The following is a 21,714-nucleotide window of genomic DNA, read 5'->3' as shown; positions in this document are numbered from 1 at the left end:
ATATCCCCCTGAGAGGAGAGATTTATGTATTTTTTGTCTGGAAAAAATCCTCCGATGACGCAAAAATCGTCATTTTGCGTCATCGGAGGATTTTCTGTCCAGAGGCTAAAGACTACAGCCAGTAGATGGCGTTGTTCCGCATGTTTTCAGCCCGCCCATACAGGGTGGGATCTCACTCACAGAATGTACACAGTATCAGCCGTCTTTCTTTGGAAGCTAAGCTAGCATGCTCTTGTTCTGTGGAGAAAGCTGAATAATAGGAGAAAGCTGAGTAAGTAGGGGTTACCATCTTCCTTTTCCCGGACTTGTCCGGCGGGCGAGACTGTTAAAAATGTCCGGGATTCGGCTTTTGCGTTCTGCGGTCGCCATTCATTGTTTACATGCACACCTCTCGTTTCAATCTAACTGAATTAATTCCGATCGGTGAATCTGACTGTAGTGTTTACATGAACGCTAAACAAGTGATTGGTTGGTTGATGTGCGTTTTAACATTGCTAAGAAAATTCCCGCTCCTCCGTGAGATATGCGAGACCCGGCGCGTCTCAGTAATGAAGCCACCGGCCTCGCGCCGTTCTCCCGCGGCCGTCAGCCTCGTCCTGCTCGCCACAGTAAACATGATGAATGGCGACTGTAGAACGCAAAAGCCGAATCCCGGACATTTTGGGTCTCTAAATCCCTGGCAAACTCATCACTTACTTAGGCTAGCCTTGTTGTTTTCAACTGTGCTCTCTAACCGGTAGGCGTGGCCTCCTAAGGCAGCGAAGCAAGTGCATTCTGGGAGTTGTTGTCTTTCATCCACATAAGCCAAAAATACATTTTCTGGCTTTTCTCAGTCTAGAAAGCTCCAAATTCAAAAATTTCTCCACATTTCTTCTACTTAAATGACCTATTTTAAATACACATTCATCTTCCCAGAGGTGAAGTATCCCTTTAAAGACACATGCACTGAAACGGCGTGCTGAAAACAGGGCTGTTTTTGACCAGGTAAAATTAGTGTTTTCTTACAATACTAATGAGAATTTTTAATTAAAGTATATTACAAACTTTTAATTTAGACCCTAAAGAATCATATTAGCTTGTACAAAAATGGCATTATATGACCCCTTTAATTATATTTAAGCAGTGGTTATAGTCCATTTATTCACTTTTGTGAGCACAACATTCAAGATTATGTCAGTTTAAGTTTGGTCTCTTTTTAAAGACGACACTTGGCAGATTATTGCTGAAGTGAATTTTTTTTAAAACAGTTATAGAATTTATTTATTATGAAAAATGCACAAAAATACTATTTTCGATTTTTTTTTATGAAATATATATTTTCCAAAACATGTTTTACTGTAAAACGGTGAGAACATCAAAGACATAAATCTAAACAAGCTGTGATCCAAATAGGAGTATGATATTTCAAAAAATGAGCTTTCAGTGAGATTATGTTTGGCCGCAGTACCGAACGCTTCCACTAGAGGAAATTTGCCTCACATTCATTTCCAATGCATGGAGAGTCCAAGTGTGACTACTTTCAGGACCATTTAACCTTTTCGATTCATGTTCATTATTTGTGTGTGTGTGTGTGTGTTCACACAGCAAGTGCCAAAACCTTTACCAAGTTTTGTACCATCCTAATGAAGTAAAAAATTCCAATAACAGAACAAAACGTAACATTTCTTTGGCGCTGCACGTTCAAAGTCAATACTGAACATTTATGCCAAACGATTGCTTACAATCTACCGTTGATGAATTATGAAAATGTTTACTTGAGGGTGTTTGTATTGTAAGATGTTTTAGAAGATTGTAAGAGTGCATATTTTATCTACAAATATAGACTTTTCAAAATAAAAGTCCCAGAGTATTTCAAGCTTGTTTATAATTAAAAGTACTATGCATATTTCCCCCATGGTTATTTTTGTAATTTTGGTAATACAGTAAAAATAAAATAAAAATAATCTGTTTATTGTCTTTCAACAGAACATGAATCTCTATTAACCCCCCGCAAAATGAACCAAATCTAATAGGAGTATTCTATTAATATGAACTAATATTATTAAATCCCTAAAATAAAAATGTGTACATGTTTATTTTTGCAATGTTTTGGGGAAACCCGAGACATTTTGACCAAACTGAAGATTAAGTATATATTCTAATTTTTAAACTCGACCGGATGAAAAAAGTCCCGGAAGCTTCACAGGGGTTAAAGGGCTGTATTTGTTTCCACAAAGGTTTTGTTTGGTCACATGATTTTTGCAGCTGTAAATGTTTGCGTCCATGCGTCAGTTTTAACACTGTGTTTCCGTCGTCCTCAGTGGGTTCTCTCCAGGCTGGAAGATGCCAGGGAAAGTCTGGCGAAGTGACCAGTTAAAGCTGCTGTGTGCCTTTACGCTGCTTTTGCAGTGCGCCATCTTACAATATACCCACAATGCAACGGTCATCCACTGAACACGGTAATGACTGTTAAATTTAGGATTACATTGTATTTTTCAGTCCTCACCCGCCGTCAGCGCTCAGTCTGTCCAATCCCTAATTTGCAAAACTCATTTCCATATGATGTCCTTTACAATGTGCCTCGACACGCAGTTCAGCGCCTCGAACCACGTGCAAGTCTGACGTCTCTCACACTAAATTAAGGTGTTGTTTTATAAATGTATTAATAAAGACCAATACACTGTATGTACATTAATTAATTGTCTTTACATGTGGCGTTTAAACAAAAGTGTATGAAAATGGTAATCTCTTACTGTATGTACAGGAGAGCAGGGCTGTTTTTAATGTGTGGCTTTGCATGAAATGTTATTTAATTGATTCTACAGCTTGTCTTAGTTCTCAACAGTGAAAACTCTATGGCTTTTTTCTTGTGTCTATGCAGCCAGTGCTGACACACCTGTGCAACTGTAACATAACACAAATATGCAACCTTTAATATTGATCTGTGGTCCATTTACTTAATGAATGTTGAATGATCTGACATTGAAGTCGACATGAAACGCTACTTATTGACCTTTTGGGTGACCTGTAAATCATGCAAACCAATAGGCGATAAGTAGCGGTTCAGTCACTGTTTCAGGCAATTTTGCCAATAGTTAATGCAAATGTAATAACAGTTACAGCAATAAAATCAAACCGTGGCAAGTTGATGGGTTACATCAGGATTATCTCAAATAAATACGATTTCTGGGACAAAATGTGCATCTTTTGCACATGAATCTGCATACTTTCAGTCTACATTGTTATCATGCATATTTAATTTCAATTGGAAATGCATGAAGTTTGAGAATTGTGAATGCCTTATCATGTTGACTTTAAAGGCATGGCATTTTATTTCCTTGTCATTTTTAATTGATTAAGCACATTTAATAAATGTATTTAGAATTTTGACTTTTTTATTGGAATTAATTGAGTAACAACATATGGCTGTATATATCCTTGTTTAATAAATATTATCAAAGCAGATTAAGACATTACAGTTTAAAGGCACTTCAGGTATTCATTACAGCTTGAACCTGCTTTCAGCCGCTAGTAAACGAACCGAGGTAAAATAAAGAATTAACTATGACGGAGTTCTGTGTTTTATGGAATAGGCATGTTAAGGATGAGAAATATCATTAACAAATGTAAAATCTGACACCAAGTAAATGCTTGTAAATTATTTTTTACAAATAATAAAATAAAACAATATTTTAAAATTTCTACGAATGACCAATCATGATTCAGGCTTGTGTTTAAAATAACTACATAAGGCAACTTCAGAGCATGTATGCGTAAAAAAAGAGAAAAACTAGAATAAGTTTTTACATTAACGTAAACTTTCCCCTCTACTGTGGCTTTAAAAGCTCTTATACAAGTAGTTTTCAAGACTTTGATCTATTTTACATCACATCCTTTGTAAACTCTACTTGCATGAAGAACACAACGCAGCATCTGTTGTCGATGTAACCTATCCATCTATCACTCGACCTAAAGAAGGCTGATTCTTGTAGTGGTGCTTTGAGAATCCATTAGACAATCTCCTCCTCTACGTCCTCAGAACAGTGTTAAGATAATGTGAGCGCTAACTCTAGTGTGGGTCTTAAACCAGGTTGAACTCTTTGAGATTGTGTCTCAGGATGGTGTCTTTGACGGCGGCGAAGATCAGCCGGATGTTCTCCGTGTCCGTGGCGCAGGTGAAGTGAGAGTAGATGGTTTTGTCTTTGTCTTCGTTCTCCTCCTGGTACATCTTGAGGATGAATTCCTGCGCTGACTTTGGATCATTTTTGGGGCCTGAAAAACAGAAGTAATGATGTCATGCTTGGTTTTTGGTCATTTCCATTTATTTTAAAATTCAGTAAAAATGCAATGACTTGAATACACATTTTCTGTTTTTATTTCTGAATTAAAATTGATTTTTATATTTTTTGGTGTCGACGTTGAAAATGTCAGGGTGATTAAAGGCCTGAAACTCTTCAAATTATATAATCATATTATATTTATTATATAAAAATTTATTAAAAACATTTTCAAAAGAAAAAAAAAGAAAAAATACATTTTAAGAACCATACTGTATATAGAACTATATATATATATATATATATATATATATATATATATATATATAAACTCTTCACTTGTTCCTGAAACTTCAAATGTTATTATTATATTAAAATAAATTGAAACATTTTCAAAAGATAAAAAAGAAAAAATGCATTTTAAGAACTGTATGTAGAATTATATATATAAAAACTCTTCACTGGGTTCCTGAAACTTCAAATTATATTATATTATATTATATTAATTATATTATGTTAAAATATATTAAAAACATATACTGTATATAGTTTGAGATTAGTTCAGGCTGTAAAATATTATGAGGCACAACTTTGTTGAAACTTGATATTTATGACTGAATCATTTATGATATTTATGAAAAATATATTTACATCATGGTTACGCCACTTAAAAAAAGGTATAAAAATGTTCAAAACCATACAAAATCATCATGAGACAAATAGTCTCTTTGTTTTAAACTAGATTTACAGACACCTTTATATGAAATTGATCCATACATTAATAATATTGCAGTTTATCTTTAACAAAATAGCTGACTGGACAGGATACATCATTCCTGTCATAAGAGCAATCACATGATGAGGCACCAGGGCTGCGTCCCAAATCACACACTTCACTACTATACAGTATGTGACAAAAGAAGTATGTCTGAATTCACAGGTCTCATAAAAGAGTAGATGAAAAGTATCTCCTACTCCCGGTGAGATTCTGATGTGTGTATATGATGGACACTTTACTATCCCATGAGGCCACAGGAGAGGATTTATGAATGGCAGTGAAGTGACGCTGGTAGGTCACGTGATAATGACAACAGATTACATACTATACAGAACATACTTTTTTAGCGCTCACGAAGTAAGTACTTCAAATAAGTGCTATAGTATGAGATCATGGGTACGAAAGCCCTCGTCTCACATGCAAACCGCTATCAGTGACTCACCTGTGAATTCTGGGAAGTATGTGGCCAGGTGAGAGTGAACGATCTTCTCCTTCAGGATGTCTGTCTTATTAAGGAAGAGAATCACAGACGACTGCTGGAACCAGGGATAAGTGATGATGGTTTTAAACAAAGCTTTACTCTCCTCCATGCGGTTCTGGGACACAGAAAACAGATCCAGTCAGCTGACGTCACACAGGACAGAGAACAGTGAACCTCAGCGGGGACCTGACCTCATTGTCACATTCGGCGAGGACCTGATCGTACTCGCTCAGCGCCACCAGGAAGATGATGGAGGTGACGTTCTCAAAGCAGTGGATCCACTTCCTGCGCTCTGACCTCTGACCCCCGACATCCACCATCCTGATGAGGTCATGACATGGATAAAGCTGTTCCGTTATTACACAAATATGCAATGCAAACCAGAAGGCCATGGGTTCCCTTTCATCAGTTTTATATTATAAATATTTGAAAACTTTCGTCCGACAAATTAAAATGTCAGTTTAAATAGCAATAGATTCTATAAACACTATGAAAATAGCAGTATTTTCTTTGCAATAAGTGTAACGAGTAGTTAGATGCTTATTTTTATTGATGTGTTGTTGCTCAGAAAACAGTCTGCAATAATAACATAGAGTGTGTATGATTATATTCATTAAAATTATTAAATGGATGCTGCCTAATTGGGACAATAAAGCCCTCCCTAACCCTAACCAATAAACACTTTATTATTAAACACACGTTAAACACTTTATTTCCTTCATTTTTATTGGAAATAAATGACTTTCCGGTCTGATATGTGATGGGAAAAGGAAGTAGAGCGAGTTTGGGCAAAAGGCGGATTTGAACTCAGGTCTATTTGCGTCCAAATTTTCTTCCATGTGCCACTCCAGAGCACTTTTCCTCTTCGGTCCCCCTACAGGTTGGAAGCGGAATTGTCCATTACCGCTGTCGTAAATAATTTAGCCTACCGCAGCCTACCGTCACTCGCACGCTATTAGTTTATCCAGCCTCGGCTTTGGAAATAACGATGTCCACAGACAAGGTAGAGTATGTTGCATGATTTTCTGAAAGTATGATGTATTGCGACATCAGAAACGGCTATTTTTTATATAGGCTCCACCTATCGGCTATAGCAACGCTTGCAGTAAAGCAAGTCAGATTTGTAGTTTCTTATGTCTCATTCGAACTACATATCCGCTACCCGATCTGGCAAACTTGCATAGTGCAGTTATAGCCGATAGAGGGTCGCAAAGCGAATGCAGAAGTGCCGTTCACCCTGTTACGAGTTGATGAACCACTGAAACCTTTTTGGAAACATTATTTTAAGGTACAAAAGAATCTTTGGTGTTGCTTTAATCCTACAGTATTGCTGCTGTACACAATCTAGTGTCTTCTGGCGTCAATCAGACGTCAGTGGGCGGAGTCAGTGTAAATAACCTCTGCCAATGAGGCCTATTTGCACTTAATCGAAATCATGTGGCGCGATCAGACAAATCATAAAACTGGAAATGCTTTTCCCAGTGGAATAATGCATTGAGCCGTCTAGTTTAAACGAGAACTCCGGTCAATTTTAACATTGAGCTCATTTTTTTGTACATTTGGAGTGCTGTCAATACAGAGAACAACAATAAAAATCGGTGTTGCCTACACCGAGTTATTCTATTTTTAAAATTTACATCCTATTTTCGGTTGAAGTCCAAAGTAATCGATTGCAGAGTTCACGCGCATAGGTTTAGTTACCTATGATCACGCGCGTGAACTCGGCAATCGATTACTTTGGACTTCAACCGAAAACAGGATGTAAACACAGTTATTTGCGCTGGCTTAAATAACATCATTTTATACATATCTTTCACATCTACTGCAGTCAGATCCACTCGTGTTCACTCAGAAGGAATCACTCACATTTTCTGTGCACTTGTAATGACACATCAAGGATGTTAAGAGGCTAAAAGCAGGTTTAGTACTTGCCCTATTGAAGTCAACAGGGTGCAGATTTTAAAAATAGAATAACTCGGTGTAGGCAACACCGATTTTTGTCGTTCTTCTCTGTATTGACAGCACTCCAAATGTACAAAAAAATTAGCTCAATGTTAAAATTGACCGGAGTTCTCCTTTAAGGGCACATTTACACGACAAATGTACTAAAAACGGAAATGTTTTTCCTTTGCGTTTTTTGCATACAGACGACAACTTTGTCGAAACGATCCCCATTAACAAGGATCCTCAAAAACGAGTAAAAACGCTGTATTCTGCTGCCAGGCATATGCTTATTGCATATGCATTTGTAGGAGTTTCCCTTTCAGGCGCAGTATTTATGGGAGGAGAGTGTTTAAATGAATCACGCTAGTCGATTTACTAAGGTTTGCGCTCATCAATTTACTGGTATTTACACCTTTATTTACCGCCCAAAAAACAAGTTTTAAAGGGGTGGTTGATTATGATTTTACTTTTCAAACTTTAGTTAGTGTGTAATGTTGCTGTTTGAGCATAAACAACATCTGCAAAGTTACAACGCTCAAAGTTCAAAGCAAAGGGAGATATTTGCTTTTAAAGGAATTGCTTTTTAAGGACTACAACAAACGGCTGGTAGGGACTACAATGAGCTTCCTCCCGGGTTAGTGACATCACTAACACTAAAATTTACATAAACCCCGCCCCTGGGAACGTGATTTATAGATTATCATATTATATACAGCATATTCTGTATATGCTAATCAATGACTAGAAGATAACTACACATAAGCTACCTAAATTCATCAACTAACCATTCAGAAATGTTGTCACTTCTTCTAGAGTCTCATCATTGTCTGAATCCGGTTTGAACATAAAAGGCTAAAAGTTTTAGAAATTTTCTGTGTGAGGTAAAATGACACAAGCTGTTGAAGCTCCGCCCCCTGTGCCGGGAGCAGCAGCTCATTTGCATTTAAAGGAACAGACACAAAAACGGTGCGTTTTTGCTCACCCTCAAAAAGTGACAACTTTAACATGCTATATAAAAATATCTTGAGCTAAAACATCACATACACACTCTGGGGACATCAGAGACTTATTTTTTACATCTTGTGAAAAGGGCATTATACCACCCCTTTAAACCAGTGGTGGATTGTGTAGAAGTGCTGATGCATGACTAAACACTGATGTGGTAAATTAAGACTGTTACCTGAAGATGACGTTCTCCAGGTCGAAGGGATACTCGATGATTCCTGTGGTGGGAACCCTGACTCTCAGAATATCCTGCTCTGTGGGAACATACGCAGCATCTGAAATCCGATCCAGATCACTCAGGTAGCTGTTACGGGAAACGGGAAAAAACAAATACTGTGGTCAAGTCATGGCCAGAGCTGATGAAAGTGTCACACAGAGAGTTTTACATCACAATACCACACACACACACACACACACACACACACACACACACACACACACACATTCTGGATGTTTAGAGAAATGCAGGTGATACGATTAAACACACTTCTAATACTTGTGAAAAAGAAGTACACTAAATGTATTGAGTGCACTTTATGCTAAGTACACTTAGGAGTAGTGTACTTCACATCTTAAAAGTATATTTTTAAACAAACTGTACTTGCAGAAAATATAGTATTGCTGAAAAAAAAGGCCACTTAAGTGTTCTTATAGAGAGCACACTTTCACGACTATGTTTAACACACTTAAGTAGACTTAAAAAGTGCATGTGAAATAAGGTCAAATTAAAAGTTTTTCCTTAAAGTAATCATAATGTTTTAATAATATTTTGCTTCACAGAATAATATTAATATTAATCATATTTTGCTGTGCTTTACAGAAGTATGCTTATTTTGATGTGTTGACTAACAAACTAAAGCGCTTGTAAAGCACTTAATTATAATTTTAACTAGTTATTTGATATTGCATTTGAAGTTAATATATTTTAAATGAACTGAATTGTTAAACTGTACTTAAAATGTAACTTATTTTTTACAAATGTGGAATAACAAATATATTTAACTACATGACACAAAATTTCAATAGAAATGTCATTAAAGTGTATTTTAGTTTAGCATAAATGCTTGTCTGCAGTATATTTGGCAGTACACTAAACATTTAAAGTACTTAAGTAAACCCCTTAAGTTCAACTAAGTGCATTTAAAGCTCCAATATGTAACAATTTTGTAATAACATTTCCGAAAATAACTTGCACAGTGTGATATATTTCCTCCAGTTGTGTACTTACAATATCTCAAAAGTCTCCAAAGATTTTTTATTTCTGAGAAATTCCGATTTTAAATAACTGTCCGTCCCGGAAAAGAAATGTCGCCTCTCAGTGACGCAATGTCCACACTATCCTTTTTTTCCGGTGTGGACCATGTGATATTCCACCACACCGGAACATCACATGGTCAAATGCGGAAGTGGTGGTTATAGCGTTATAGCCATAGACTGTATGGTTATAGCTGTTATGGATCACAATTACTCTTTGGCGAGTATTGAAGTGCCAACAAAACGAAAGCGTCCATATTCGGATACACGCAGACAAACGGAGGAATAAAACCCGGATAAATATCGGCCAGGCGTTTTTGAGATGGAGAGAGCTGCGCGACTATCTTGGACTTGACAGAGACTCTGCTCTCGCGAGTGTATTGATAGACAGGTAAGCAAATCAAATTTTTTTTTATTGCACAAGTAACGTAATAGTTACAGTAAAGATGATTTTAATAGATATGAATTAATGACAAATAGCTGTAAGTTGTAACGGGATAATATAGCATAACATTTCACGTTCCTTGCAGTTCATTAATTATGATGACATAAAATAATACGATCAGTATACAGGTAATACAAAAATTTATAAATTACCTCATCTGTGATCATGATTCATTAATTCCATTTAGATACATCGCTAGATGGTGAAAACACATTAAAAACGACATCTCCCATCGTCACCTCCTTCATAGCGTCATCAAGCTTCGCCTTTGTTATTGTTGGAAACTGCACCCTCTTGTGGTCAAATTTTTTTACATATTGGAGCTTTAATATCAATTTAAACTATAATTCATTTAAATTAATTGCAAATAGCACACAACTAAGTGTCAGAAAACATTACATTCAGTTCACAGTTAAAATATATTGTTTTCCAAGTATATTATTTCCATAATAAGCAATATTTCTAAATGTCTGCAGAGCTCCCAGTAACATTTATGACCAAATAACAAACGTATGTCAAAAACACAGAGATTACAGATTTAATTGGTTCACAATTACAAGACTGACTATTTGGCAGAGTCAGTCAGCTGGTACTCTCGACGGCGGTCGTAGCATTCCTGAATCCCAGAGTCATTCCATAGACTACGGATGGCGCTCACTTGGTTCTCATCCAAACTCATGATCTTATCCACCTCAATATCATTCACCAATGTAGCATGAGCCTGTAGAGACAAGCACAGCCAATCAGGATCACCACCAACTCCCAGGGGACCAATGAGAGTGTGCGGTCAAGAAACCCAATGCAGAAAACAGCCAATTAATGAGAGTTCAAGAGGAGCAGAGCATGTAAACAGGTGAATATAAAAAGCATGATAGTGAAGTTAAACAAAACTCCGATTCGTTATTAAATACGCAATGACCAAAATTAATTCCTGATGTTTCTAAGCCTCCTTCAAACAAGATAAATATACTGAGAAGCAAAAATTGCATTAGATAATAGATAGAAACATATATTTTGTCTTGTTTCATCAGCTGATTTTTAGGGGTCCTGGCAGCGAAGATTGTGAGCATTATTTTTCAGATTTAAAAACTGCAAACCAAATAGATTTGGCAGGATGGTGTCCGATCCGACCCACGTGCACAAATCCGTTCAACACTAGGTGGCGCAATAATAAGTACATTTATATTTTAGTGGTTATCCATGTTCAATTTTCTAGAAAGAAAAAAGACAATTGTGTCATAATTTACTCAACCTCATGCAATTCCAAATTGCATTCTAAATCCTTGTTCCATGGAACACAAAATAGAATATTTTGAACAATGTTTCAACCGTTTTTTTCCAGACAATGAAAGTCAATGGGGTCCAAAACAACATTGGACTTTTTTTTTTTTTTTTTTTACTGAAGAAAGAAAGTCATACAGTTTTAGAGAAACATGAGGGTGAGTAAATGATTACTGATAAATAAATGTTAATTTTTGGGTGAACTATCCCTTAAAAGTCCCCCTGTGGTGAAAATCAAGCTTTTAATGTTGTTTATGTGTCTATGTGGTGTTTTTAATATGCTTTAAGACAAACCATGTGTAAATTCATAAGTCGACACCATTGCTGAGTATTTTCTCCTTAAAACTGCAGTGAACCAAAGACAGTCTCAAAAACACGCTTTGAAATCGCTGGTGTTTCTGACGTCACAAACTACCTTGTAACCAATCAGATCAACGTGTGATTGTCAACCAGTGGATCTCTGAGCTGAGTGAGTGAGTGGAGGCGGGGCTCATTTGCATATTCATAGAACCACGTATACTAAATGAGGCAAGGGTGTTGAGTTACATTCAAGCTAATTTAAGGCATGAAGAACTCATTGAACTCAGGAAAAACTCTTAAATATGTAGTTTTGGTGATCAAAGATGAGTTTTAAGGGATAAATGTATAGCCTACAGGGGGACTTTAACACTTGGGATGTGTCGACATCAGCACGCCAAAAACTGATCAAGAAAGCTTAAAATTGATCTCCACTCTTCAGATGTGTGTGTGTGTGTGTGTGTGTGTGTGTGGTCCAGTACCTGGTTCTCTGGTTTAGCGTAAGCGATCTTGAGCATGTCCATCGCTCTGACCATGGACTGCATAGCGCTGATCACGTTCTGGTGGACGAGTTTAATGAAGCCCTTCTTATCGTCATCAGTATAACCCGAGCCATGAATGATCCTCATCTGTTTAATGAACGTACTCTTGCCACTCTCACCTGTGCCTACAAAAGAGAAACGACAAATCAATCCTTTTGTTTCTAAACTAAAAAATAAACACAACTGTGTATTACCATGTTTTTGGACAAACTACCATGGTAAAATTTGATATATACACATAAATATATATATCAAAGTACCATTGTACATTTTTGTACGAGTGAAGGTCTTTCTGTTCTACAAACTATAATTAGTCATAAAAAAAGTTTCAAAAAGTTTGTACTGGCTAAAAGAAAATAAGTACTTTTATTCAGCAAGGACAAATTAGACTGAAAAAGTTTTTGTAACTTTAACAATGTTACAAAAACTGTTTTCAACAGTGATAATAATCATAAATGTCTCTTGATCATCAAATCATATCAGAGTGATTTGTGAAGGATCATGTCACACTGAAGACTGGAGTAATGATGCTGGAAATTCAGCTTTGATCACTGGAATAAATTATATTTCACAATATATTCACATAGAAAACAGCTGTTTTAAATTGTAATAATATTTTATAATATTACTGTTTTTACTGTATTTCTGATCAAATTAATGCAGCCTTGGTGAGCAGAAGAGACTTATTAACGGTATATAAAAATTAGGGCCATTTTGAAATTATTTCCATCAGTTAATAACTAATATCAGTATCAATAATGCCATACCAATTCCAGAATCCAAAAATTATTATAGACCATTATAATAATTAAACTTCAATGCATTCTTTCATAAATGAACAACTATAATGACTTTGCTTTTGTGGCTTTGATTAATAACCCAAATGGTTGGATTGAATCTGGCCGCTTCTCATTTGCTTATTTTCCCTCAGAGATGAACAAAAGGTAAATCTGTTTAGTGTTTGGCTACTGTAGCGACAGGACTGAGATGATTATGTTCGACAGACTGAACGTGTGTCTTGCCAGAGCTGTGTTTATATTCTCCAGCTGCTGTGCCTTTACTCAGGACAGCTGTAGGATGGAAATCTGAGGATCGTTTCAAATACTGTAATGTCACAGTGAGGAGAGGGGAATATATGTGCAGCCCGGGTTATTATCGTTAACTAAAACTTTCACAAAAAACGTAAAATAAAATTACTAATTTTAGTTCAGCTAATTGCAAAGGCAGCATTTCTCAGTTTCATTTAGTACTAAAATGACTCAAACTAAATAGACTGGACATATTTTTGAGAAACGGCAAAAACAAACAACACAATTATTAAAACTTTAACTAAGATTAAAGTGAAAACAGAATGTTTAAATATTAACAAAAACAAATAGTATATCAATGATAATGCATGATAAACTAATTCTAAACTCCCAATTAGCCAGACACAGCAACACTGGCTCAACCAATGGTGTGAGCTGGGGGCGAGGCCATTTGTTTTCCAACCAATGGTGTGAGTTGGGGGCGTGGCAATTTGTCTTTCCAACCAATGGTGTGAGTTGGGGGCGTGGCAATTTGTCTTTCCAACCAATGGTGTGAGTTAGGGACGTGGCCATTTGTTTTTCCAACCAATTGTGTGAGTTGGGGGCATGGCCATTTGTTTTCCCAACCAATGGTGTGAGCTGGAGGCGTGGCCATTTGTTTTTCCGACCAATGGAAGATGGGGTTGTGTTCTGCAAGTCTGGTGAAATTACAGTCTTGATTTAAAAAAGGACCTATTATGTCTTGATTTTGTGTTTAGGGTTTACTAGAATACTTGAATGTTGAACATATTTGACATTATTGCAGCACCTCTACAATGGCTGTGTTTAAAGGAGAACTCCGGTCAATTTTAACATTGAGCTCATTTTTTTGTATATTTGGAGTGCTGTCAATACAGAGAACAACGACAAAAATCGGTGTTGCCTACACCGTGTTATCCTCTTTTTAAAATTTGCACCCTGTTGACTTCAATGGGGCAAGTACTAAACCTGCTTTTAGCCTCTTAACATCCTTGATGTGTCATTACAAGTGCACAGAAAATGTGAGTGATTCCTTCAGAGTGAACACGAGTGAATCTGACTGCAGTAGATGTGAAAGATATGTATAAAAATGATGTTATTTAAGCCAGCGCAAATACCTGTGTTTACATCCTGTTTTCGGTTGAAGTCCAAAGTAGTCGATTGCCGAGTTCACACGCATAGATTTAGTTACAATCACGCGCGTGAACTCAGCAATCGACAACTTTGGACTTCAACCGAAAACAGGATGTAAACACAATTATTTGCGATGGCTTAAATAACATCATTTTTATACATATCTTTCACATCTACTACAGTCAGATTCACTCGTGTTCACTCTGAAGGAATCACTCACATTGGCTGTGCACTTGTAATGACACATCAAGGATGTTAAGAGGCTAAAAGCAGGTTTAAAACTTGCCCCATTGAAGTCAACAGGGTGCAAATTTTATCGGCAACACCGATTTTTGTCGTTGTTCTCTGTACTGACAGCACTCCAAATGTACAAAAAAAATGAGCGGAGTTCTCCTTTAAGTGGCCATCTTCCCTCTATCTCGTTAATTTGGATGTACTTCATTGCTTTCGAGTGCCCACTACTGGCGAAACCCTTGAAATGTGTGCACTAAGCCCTTGATCACTTGGGATCCGCTATGGAGCTGATTTATTATTTACCTTATTAATTTGTTTTATGCACCATTCTATAGGCCTGTATATGCTTGGGCTGTCTGAGGAAATATTAAACAATTGCAACGAAAATTATTCAATACAATAAACTATAACTGGGTAAAACAGTTGTGGTAGCTAGTACAAGTATTAAGCGGTTAAATGTGAAAATAACTTCAATATCATACACTAGAGTTGTGTGGGTGCGATCTGTTGTGACATCACAATCATGGTGCATTGTGGTCTATGGATCTAAGTGTACACATATTGAGTAGACTCGCTCTCTCTGTCAAATTTGAGGGATCGAGGGTCAGTCCAAATAAACATCCCTCGTCAACTTGACGAAGTTGAACGCACTTCCAAATGGCGGTGTGGATTCTCCCGAGGGGAAGTGCTTAGGGAAGCTCACGAGTGTATGTCTAAAAGTGGAGTTAAACACAGTCCCAGTCTGTCGGTAACACTCTGTTTAGTTCCTGTCTCTATGAAGCTCCTCCTTCTGAAAAGCACACTGTGCTCTGATTGGTTGGCTGGATCAGTGTGTTGTGATTGGTCGAGCGCTTCGAGTGTGTTCAAGAAATGTCCCGCCCCTTACCATAACCGCCAGTTTAACACACTACTAACTCACTCAACCAGGCCCCGCCCCTTTATTCTGCGTATGAATTATTTAAATGAGGAATTTGTGACGTGTTCGTTCCCCGAAGAAACTCAAGACTACAATGGAGGCGTTTTTCAGGAAGTTCAGAAATAGCGACACTGATATAGAGAAGAACTGGAACTTTGCAGAGCTTTTTCATGCTCAAACAGCAACAATACACACTAAAGAAAGAAGAACATGGAAAAAAGCATAATAGGTCATCTTTAAATTAACAATTGCAAAATGGTTAAAAATTCTCTCTCTCAGTTCAAAATGTCAAACATGAAATGACTGTATATTTTATGGAAAGTAATAATGAACAAATTGCTGTCAGACAGAAAAGACAGAGAAGTGATAGATCGAGACGGAGAAGAGGACAAAGATTTGGGGTGTATGTGTTTCAGAGAGTTTTGTTTAAAGTGTCGTGTGGCAGAATATCTGTCTTGCCCTCGGCCAATAAACAATCCCTGAGTGCACTGAGAGTCTCCGCACTACAGCCATTCTTCAAACCTCACTACACACTCACTTACTAATAATATTAGATCTTTGAGAGCTGCGGCATTATGGTTTGACTACAGAAAGACTCAAAACATACAGTGTATGTATATTCCCAGGTCAGATTTAGGCTAAACTGAGACTTCTCAGGGTGATTTACACTCTGTAGGTAATGCCTTATAGCCACACACTTCTTCAACATGCTTTAATGCTTCTGACAATGAAGCGTGATATAAATGAATAAGAATAAGGAGTGTTTTCTGCTCGCTGGCGCCAGATGTTTGACACTTTTCCAGCTGTCTGAGAGAAGTTCACCTTCTGGACGGTGAAGGTTTGTGTGTTACTTCTGCAGTGTAATGAGTATATCAATCAGACAGTACTTCCATGCATTACATAACGCTCAGTAATCATTCAGAGTTTATATTTCCTGCAGTTTTACCAGCAGTTTTTACACATATTTCTTCAACGATGATTCCAAGTTTTTTAGAGCAAAAATACAACTTGCGTTGGCACCGATAGCCTCATGGGCAGGGCACCGACATATAGCGCCGCTGCGCTTCGGGTGACCCGAGTTCGAATCCCGGCTCGTGGACCTTTCCCGATCCCATCCCCCCCTTCTCTCTACCCCCTCGCTTCCTGTCCACTCTATACTATCCTATCACAATAAAGGCAAAAATCTTAAAAAAAAAAACATTATGAATTATTTACTTACCACCCTTTTAACAGAAACATATGGCCGAAAAATCAATTAAAATTACTAAAACTTTAACTAAAATTAAAGTGAAAATATAAAAAATAAAATGAAAATATTGACAAAAACTATAACGGTATATCAATGATAATGCATGATAAATAATGCATGATAAACTCCCAACCAGCCAGACACAGCAACACTGGCTCAACCAATGGTGTGAGTTGGGGGCGTGGCTATTTGTTTTTCCGACCAATGGAAGATGGGGGTGTGTTCTGCAAGTTGGTTTGGTGGAATTACAAAGTAAATTAGTATATTAATAATAATGCATACTTATTCAAGCTTCACGCATGTTAAAATGAAGCTCGATTTTAATTTGCATCCAAAAGCGAGTCAAAACCGTCCTTGCAAAAAAGAAAAGCTCTTATACTTTTATGTATTTTACTGAATTTTGCATTGAGCAATAAAGCAAGATTTTGACTTGCTTTGCTCTTCTTTTTAAATCTACGATACATTTCTTAATGAAATAATACAAATTTGTCTGGCAGAAGGTGTGGCAAAAAGTTCATTTTGGGTTCATCCTGCTTTAAAATTTGACATGAAAATGTGGCGTTCTCCATTCAACCATTCTCCACTTTGCATGAATTAGCATCTTGAGAAAGTCCTAGCGACATTGCGATGCTTTACACAAATGAAAATGAGCAGATTTGAATGATTTCACTTCGAAACCAAGAGTCCTGAGGTTTATCGGCTTTATAATAATGTTCAATGGAAAAGGGCAGAAATGCATTTCACCATGAAGTCTATAGGAGGTTTACAATTTAGGTGATTAAAGATTATGTTTTTGAAACCTTGATTGTAATAATAATAAGTAAACAGTCCCAGAGTGACTCGTGACAAAAGTCATGTTGTTCACTTTCACATGTAGAAATGACATATAAAATAATTATCAATATAAACAGGTCAACAGTTTGAAATAGATTTACTACATTTATTTGATCAATTTTTTTTTAAATATTATGACAATTTTCTGACAGTTTTTGCTGCGTTATATTTTTGTAGCAACCATGGTATAAGTTTGGGGCAAGTAAGATACAAAAAGAAAGAAATGAATGCTTGTATTCAACAAGGATGCAATAAAACTGATAACTTATAAAACAAAAGATTTCTATATCAAATAAATGCTGTTCTTTTGAACTTTCTATTCATCAAAGAATCCTGAAGAAATGTATCACGGTTTCCACAAAAACAATAAGCATTGATACACTGATGATAATAATAAGAACTGTTATTAATAACTGAGTACCAATAATAATAAATAACAGCTGAGCAGCCAATCAGAATGATTTCTGAAGGATCATGTGACACTGAAGACTGGAGTAATGATGCTGAAAATTCAGCTTTTATCACAGGAGTAATTTACATTTTAAAAATATATTCACAGAGAAAACTGTTATTTTAAACTGCAATAATATTTCACAATATTACAGTTTTACAGTATTTTTAATCAAATAAACGGAGCCTTGTTTAATCTTAATTATTCCAAAAATACACTATTAAATCTACTTTTTATTTTTGAAATAGTATCTGTTGTGTTTCTATTACTGTACTGTCATTCCCTAAAGAACAAAGGCTTTCTAATAAAATATGGGTTACACTTTACAATAAAGTTAACTACATTAATTAGAACTAATAATGAACTTATGCAGCATTTATTAATCTTTGTTTATGTTAATTAACATTTACTAATACTTTATTAAAATCTTGTTAACATTAGTTAATGCACTGTGAACTAACATGAACAAACAATGAACAGCTGTATTTTTTATAAACTAACATTAACAAAGATGAACAAATACAGTAACATGTATTGCTCATGGTTAGGTCATGTTAGTTAATACATTAATGTTAACTAATGAACCTTACTGTAAAGTGTTACCAAAATATGTTTATAAAGAACTGAATTGTATTGTACTGGTCACACCTTAAAGTACTTGACTTTTTGTACACAACACACACGCACATGACAGCACAATGCAAATGTTTGGTTTTACATATTATAAAACGCATACATACAATTGACTCATGTTTGACATGTAAAGAAAACTCAAAGCTCACGAGTTGCAGCTAAAAGCAAGTGTGTTGGTGTTGTGTACGTGAGCTTTCCGCCGGGTCTGTCTCCAGGGCCGAGCTCTTCATGTGGTCAGTGTAATAATGAATCTACCGGGAGACAGGTTCACTTCACACATTCTGCACAGGTGTGTGTCAATGAGCCGCTGTTACAATTATAAATGGCATGCTTGACAAAAGCACAACAGCCATTTCTCCGTGCGATAGCGACTCTGGAAATGAGTTTGTTCTGTTGAGGAAAGTTTATTTAGAGTTCTGCAGTTCTGCTTTGCATGCTTTTGCATATCGAGACCAGAGACAGTGTCCGTGCGGCCAGGAACTGCTGTGTAAAACGGTGCACACACACACACACACACACACACACACACACACACACACACACACACACACACACACACACACACACACACACACACACACACACACACACACACACACACACACCTCTTCCTATAAATATAGACAGGCACAGACCCCCCAAAACACAAAACCATGTGTCATTAGCAAATAAATGATGCTAGAGCTTTTTTGAGACATTTTTGATTTTTGACTTAATGTCGGTGTCGCAGTCATTTTGGTTATCCATACACTTTAGCATACTTAAGTGCAAACTGAACCTAATGTTTTCTGAGAGTTAATTGCATGTTATTTGTAATTAAATGACAACGTATTATAGTTTAAATTCATATTAAATGCAATTAGTTGACCTCAAGAGTGTTTTTTGACCCATTTAAGCAGGCTACGTCTGCATATGTAATTGTATACATCTGTATACAATTGTAATTGATGTACATCTGTATACTACTATTGTCTTTGAAATATGGTTAAAGTGTACTGCCGAATGTACTGACAAGCAACTAAACTACAGTATATTTAATGTCATTTCTATTGAAACTTGTATGTCATGCATTTGTAATTACACATTTGTAATGAAGTTGCCGTTTAGCTCGTTTAAAATATATTAACTTTCAATGTATTATTGAATAACACTAAATTTAATATTGAATAACACTTTCTTTAAAGCACAGCAAAAGATTATGAATTAAAATGTACTTTGAAGAATAAATTTGAAATGTGACATTATTACAAAGTGCCGTTTTAAACGCGTACTTAAGTGTGTTAAGATACATAGCTCTGAAAGTGTGCTCTCTTTAAGTAGGCTATACTTAAGTGGCCTTTTATTTCGGTAGTATTATATTATGTGAAAGTACAGTTTTTTAATATACTTCCAAGGTTTGAAGTACACTACTAGTGCACATTCAATACAGTTAACCCTCTTGTGCTTTACAGTTACATTTTACGTTTTGTTTTTATTTTTTACTTCATCAGAATGGTATAAACTTGGAACGATTTTGGCACTTACTGTGTGAACACACACACACACACACACACACACACACACACACACACACACACACACACAAACCTTGAAAAAACTTGTCACACTTGATCATGATCAAAAATGAGTGCATAATGGAAACTAATGGGAATTTCAATGCGAATTTCCTCTAGTGGAAGCGTTCGGTACTGCGGCTAAACATGTTCTCACTGAAAGCTCATTTTTTGAGCTATCAACCTCAAATTTGGAACACAACTTGTTAAGATTTATGGCTTTGATTTTCTCACAGTTTTAGAGTTTAACGTTTTTTGAAAAATATTTAATATAAAATTATAATGCATTACAATAAATGTAAACGTTCACTTTTTAAAACTTTTTGAAACGTCAGCAATAATCTGCCAAGTGTCTTCTTCAAAAAGAGACCAAACTTAAATATGTGCTCGAAAACATTCAAGATTTATGACAGTTTAAGATAGAAACTCATTTTTAGGTCCATGGTCAAAGGATTAGGCTAGCCTACTGCATAGCATACATATAATTTAGCACCATAAAATCCCCTAAAAATACAAATTGATATTAAAAATTAAATATTAATATTTAAAAAAAATCTACAATCATTTAATTGAACAAAAAGAGAGAAATCGTTTATTTTTGACCGCACGCGAGCAGAGCCAGAGGGTTATGCGCACTTCCTTTACACTAATCTGCCGTCACGTTGACACGTTCACACAGGTGTCCTGACAAAGACAAAGTAATATATATCTGTCTATCTATTAGTAAAGCGTCTTTTTCTAATGTTTTTCACACTGTTCTACGATCTTGCACGTGTCGCTCACCCAGCAGCAGCAGCTTGAGTTCTCTCCGCGAGTCTTTCTTGTCTTTCCTCAGTTGTTTGTCGATCTCCTGGTTTATCCTCTGCCTCTCCTTCTCGTCCGCAGACATGCAGCATCCAGCCATGATTCTCTCTCTCTCTCTCTCTCTCGATGATGATGATCTTCAGCACACTATAGTACAGCTTTAGTTAGATGTAGGCTATTTTCTTCTCCTTTGCTCCACACCACAGTCTGAGAGTTCATGAATGGGCTCCTCCTTTAAAAGTCCACTGAACATAATCTCCAGCTGTGTAGCAGAACTTGTGCCTGGGTGTCCAGAAGTGCAGAAGTGCTCCTCTTCTGTATCAGTCCTGATGAAGGAATGGCAGAGCTGGGCAGACACGCACGCGACAGCTACATGAACGCGCTCTGTGGAGCGTGCGCGCGCACTGACTCCTCTCCTGCGCGTGACAGTGATGATGATGATGATGATGATGGGCATCTGCTGTCACTCACACCTGGCCTCCACCCTTCACCTGAACCAAAAAAAAAAAAAAAAAACCTTCACCTGCACCAATAAGGAAGTAGGATGCCACCATACTTTCCAGGTAATCTCTTCAAA

At 36.6% G+C, this 21,714-nt stretch overlaps 2 protein-coding genes across 3 annotated transcripts in view; one reads left to right on the top strand and one right to left on the bottom strand.

The window, feature by feature from the left end:
* vps13a (vacuolar protein sorting 13 homolog A) overlaps nt 1-3,692 on the top strand; it is an 88,725-nt gene extending 85,033 nt beyond the window's left edge. For both annotated transcript variants that reach the window (XM_081349368.1, XM_081349367.1), the window contains one exon: nt 2,301-3,692. In XM_081349368.1, the coding sequence (XP_081205494.1) occupies nt 2,301-2,348 (48 nt within the window). In that variant the 3' untranslated portion in view covers nt 2,349-3,692. The remainder of the gene's footprint in view (nt 1-2,300) is intronic.
* On the bottom strand, nt 3,622-21,387 carry gna14a (guanine nucleotide binding protein (G protein), alpha 14a). The gene is made up of 7 exons (XM_081349369.1): nt 21,117-21,387; nt 12,224-12,408; nt 10,730-10,884; nt 8,640-8,768; nt 5,707-5,836; nt 5,477-5,630; nt 3,622-4,251 (listed from the first exon to the last, which is right to left on the bottom strand). Exons 1-7 carry the CDS (start codon nt 21,235-21,237, stop codon nt 4,061-4,063), a joined length of 1,065 nt encoding a protein of 354 aa, XP_081205495.1. The 5' UTR covers nt 21,238-21,387; the 3' UTR covers nt 3,622-4,060.
* Nucleotides 21,388-21,714: the final 327 nt, after the last annotated feature.

Source organism: Scardinius erythrophthalmus (assembly GCF_964197995.2).
Source record: "Scardinius erythrophthalmus genome assembly, chromosome: 20".
NCBI lineage: Eukaryota > Metazoa > Chordata > Actinopteri > Cypriniformes > Leuciscidae > Scardinius > Scardinius erythrophthalmus.
The sequence above is the reverse complement of the archived record's forward strand: the minus strand, read 5'-3'. Positions and strand labels throughout refer to the sequence as shown.

Excerpts from the sequence above, each read along its gene's own strand:
- gna14a (XM_081349369.1), bottom strand. The coding sequence starts at position 21,237 with ATGGCTGGATGCTGCATGTCTGCGGACGAGAAGGAGAGGCAGAGGATA. Across the intron at positions 12,409-21,116 it reads ACTCAAGCTGCTGCTGCTGG|GCACAGGTGAGAGTGGCAAG; the intron begins GTGAGCGACACG and ends TCTCTTTTGTAG. Across the intron at positions 5,837-8,639 it reads CTGGAGAACGTCATCTTCAG|GATGGTGGATGTCGGGGGTC; the intron begins GTAACAGTCTTA and ends TGACCTCATCAG.